Source organism: Apium graveolens, chromosome 3 (genome assembly GCF_009905375.1).
Source record: "Apium graveolens cultivar Ventura chromosome 3, ASM990537v1, whole genome shotgun sequence".
NCBI lineage: Eukaryota > Viridiplantae > Streptophyta > Magnoliopsida > Apiales > Apiaceae > Apium > Apium graveolens.
This window is the reverse complement of record NC_133649.1, coordinates 124,035,284-124,038,566: the sequence shown is the minus strand read 5'-3', so window position 1 is coordinate 124,038,566 and position 3,283 is coordinate 124,035,284. Positions and strand designations below refer to the sequence as shown.

The 3,283-nt window shown below is 37.7% G+C and overlaps 1 protein-coding gene across 1 annotated transcript; it reads right to left on the bottom strand.

Moving 5' to 3' along the window:
• Nucleotides 1-1,965: 1,965 nt before the first annotated feature.
• On the bottom strand, nt 1,966-3,003 carry LOC141714561 (uncharacterized). Its single transcript, XM_074518075.1, has one exon. The coding sequence runs from the start codon at nt 3,001-3,003 to the stop codon at nt 1,966-1,968; it is 1,038 nt and encodes a 345-aa protein (XP_074374176.1).
• Between the last annotated feature and the right edge of the window lie 280 nt (nt 3,004-3,283).

Genomic DNA, 3,283 nt, shown 5'->3' with positions numbered 1-3,283 from the left:
GTAAATCCGTTAGAACCCCACGATAACGAATAGTTCATAATCGAACTCATCATCACCATGGGTTCCAATGAAAGCATGACAATAAAAAATATAAGAGTACTACGGTTCAAAGACAAATCGAAAACAAGCATCCAGGGCAAAAGTCTTCTTCTCCGTAGCCATCTCGTGCTCTCTTGGTCTTCTTATTGCTCTCCCAAGTCTCCTTATTATTAAAAACACCTACTTATTAATATATATAGGCTCCAGGATGACCAGGACCCTTAATATCTTTAATTTCTACTAAAATAAGGATTCTGAGCAAAAATCGGGGCGGGGCGGCCGTGCTGATTTCGGGGCGGCCGCGCTGTTTTGGCAGAAAGTCAGTGCGGGCGCGCTGGTTTCTGGGGCAGAAAGTCTGTACTTTTCAACTGATTCTTCTTTTGGCCATATCTTGAGTTCTACTTGTAACGCCCCCAAATCCGGGGTCAGAGGATTTGGTCGTCACTATAAAACCTCAATCTAAATTAACCTGTTAAATCGAAATGCAAATGCCAGCGGAAGATATTTATTCATTTATGACCCCAAACTAATCCAAGATCTTTTCAGGTTACATTCTAGAAACAAGATATCCAAATTCCACAAATAAATTTTTCACTTTCTTTTAAAACTCTTTTCAACAATTCCAATTCAATACTAACCCGCTAGTATAACTTCGAAAAGAAGTATACTAGGCCCAACTATAAAATAACATAATTATAATATAATATAATATAATATAATATAAACAACTTTATACAATAAAACTTATACTAGTTCGCAAACCCTGGACCAACCACCTTCCAAAAGCTTCTTCTTTGCTTCCTCGAATTACGCGGCTAAACAGCACAAGTTAATCCTTACTGGAAGTTAAATTTAAAAATAGGCAATTATGAGCGGAAGAAATGCTCAGCAAGATCATTATGACATATATAGGGTCTTTTGATATAAACTGACATCTGCATTAAAGCATAATATTTTAAATCATAATTGCTGAATCATAAAATTTTAGTTGAGGAACCCTAGAATTGGTTCCTTAATTGTGTTCAAAACCATTTTGATATTTTTGAGAGAAATGCTTCAGCAATACTTTGAATCTTGACGAGAATAAAACTCGTAAAACAGTGTTTACGGAAATAACGTCAACAATAATAACAAGAAGCAATGATTATGGATTGCATCATAAACTTTATTCAAAACCGAACTCTTGATATTAATACTCATTTTATTGTCACATCAAATTAGATATCAATACGAACTTTGACGCTCACAACATCCCACACTGAAGTCAGCATCAATCATCTATACTAATACCACCTTTGATATTTAACAACAAAGTAAGTATCGGCATAAATCAGAAACTCAATCAAAACCGCTTTTCACTTTTTATCGAAAAACAGAAACAGTTGATAAACCATTTATTCTATGAGTATAAAAATAATTTAGAAACAACAGTTTAGATTGGAACCAATTATATTTCATGCTGTTCCTGATGATCAGTCACGAAACAGCACCGGTATCCCGCAGCCATACTGTAAATATAGGTACTACCTATATCCCACAGCCATACGGTACCTATAGGGCGCCAGAGAAGGCATATATTCGCCTTGAAAGATATTATAGCTGGACCGATATCTTGATCACCTACACTGTAACCTAGTAACCAGTAACCATTCCGATCTTAAAAACCTTTTTATTGAAAAAGGAGCCGAATCAGTCGACATCCTAAATAATTTTTATTGCCCCATTCACTTGGGAAGAAATACTCGCAACAAAATCATCTTTTTTTTTCTTTTTTTTTTGCTAAGTTAAGTAAACATCAACAAAAAACAAAGACAAGAAGGGATCTACCCTAAGCTCTATGACAAGCCATAGAGAAAACTATTTATAACCAATCTAGGAAAGATTGGAGATAGAAAGCAAGCAAAAGAACAAACTGGAAAAGACCTACTACAAACTATTACAAGGAACAAGATCTGGTCTAGTATTTACAAGCTTAGAAAACCAAGTAGAGCTTTGAAGTTTAGCATAAACATCTCTGTTGATACCCTTAAGCAGCTTCCTCAGACCAAGGACCCCAGATTCATGAGCTCGAGCATTTCGCTCCCTCCAAATATGGTAGCAGAATATCTGAGCATAGTAGAGAGCCACCGTGCTTTTAGGTTTATCATGAAGATCAGCCAAGTAAGTGAGAAATCCAAGCCATGATTCACCAACAATGTTGATTCCCCACGGGGACATAAGATTGCACAAAACCCATTTACTGTAAGAGCAGTGAAGAAAGATATGAGAGCCCGTTTCTCGGCCACAAATACATAAGTAACATTGTTGGTTATCCACAAGGCCAAATCTGTGAAGGCGAGACAATGTGTAGAGCCTCCCATGACAAGAAAGCCATTGGTGGTGAGCATATCGATTGATACGCAGCTTGTGCCACACCACACGATACCAAGAAACCAAGGTACCTCGAAGCCTTATTGAGTTCCAAACATCCCAGGTTTTAATTTTTATGGCATCACAGCCATCCCATAATAAAAGATCAGGACTTGTATTGAAAGTCGGAGGGACAAAAGTTGATAGCCAGTGCACTAACATTGGTTCCAGATGGTGACTTCTTGAGTTTGCCCTTGGTAAAATCCAAGTACCATTATGGATAATGGCACTAAGGTTATCACCAGGTTGCATTCCACATTGAGAAATGATATTAGAGGTTCTGTTAGAAGCTAAGCATGCATTATTCCACCAAGGATCGAACCAAAGTGAGATGGACTCACCCGTGCCAATACGGAATGATAAAAACTGCAAAGCCAATATACGACATTTGAGAATTTTCCTCCAGATCCAAGAACAATCAGTGGGAAGCTTAGTAGTCCAGAAATACTTCCCCTTTAAGACAGTTTTATTGACCCAAGTATCCCAAAGTGTGTCCGAGTTAGTAATGACTTTAAGCAAGTGACCCAGAATTTGAGCTTTATTCCATTCCTGCATGTTTTTTAAGCCAAGACTACCTTCCTCACGAGGAAGACAAACTATTTATCATGCAACTTTTGCACCTCCTTTGTGGTTGATGTTACCACGCCATAAGAATCTAGTGAGTAAAGACTGGATGGTATAGTGTATTGTTCCAGGCAAAAGAAAATGGTTGCACCAGAAACCCTCGATAGCAAACACAATAGATTTGATGAGTAAGCATCTTCCAGCAAAAGAAAGCACCAAAGTGGTCCAAACATTGAGTCTGTTCGTGATTTTAGTGATAAGGGCCATGCAG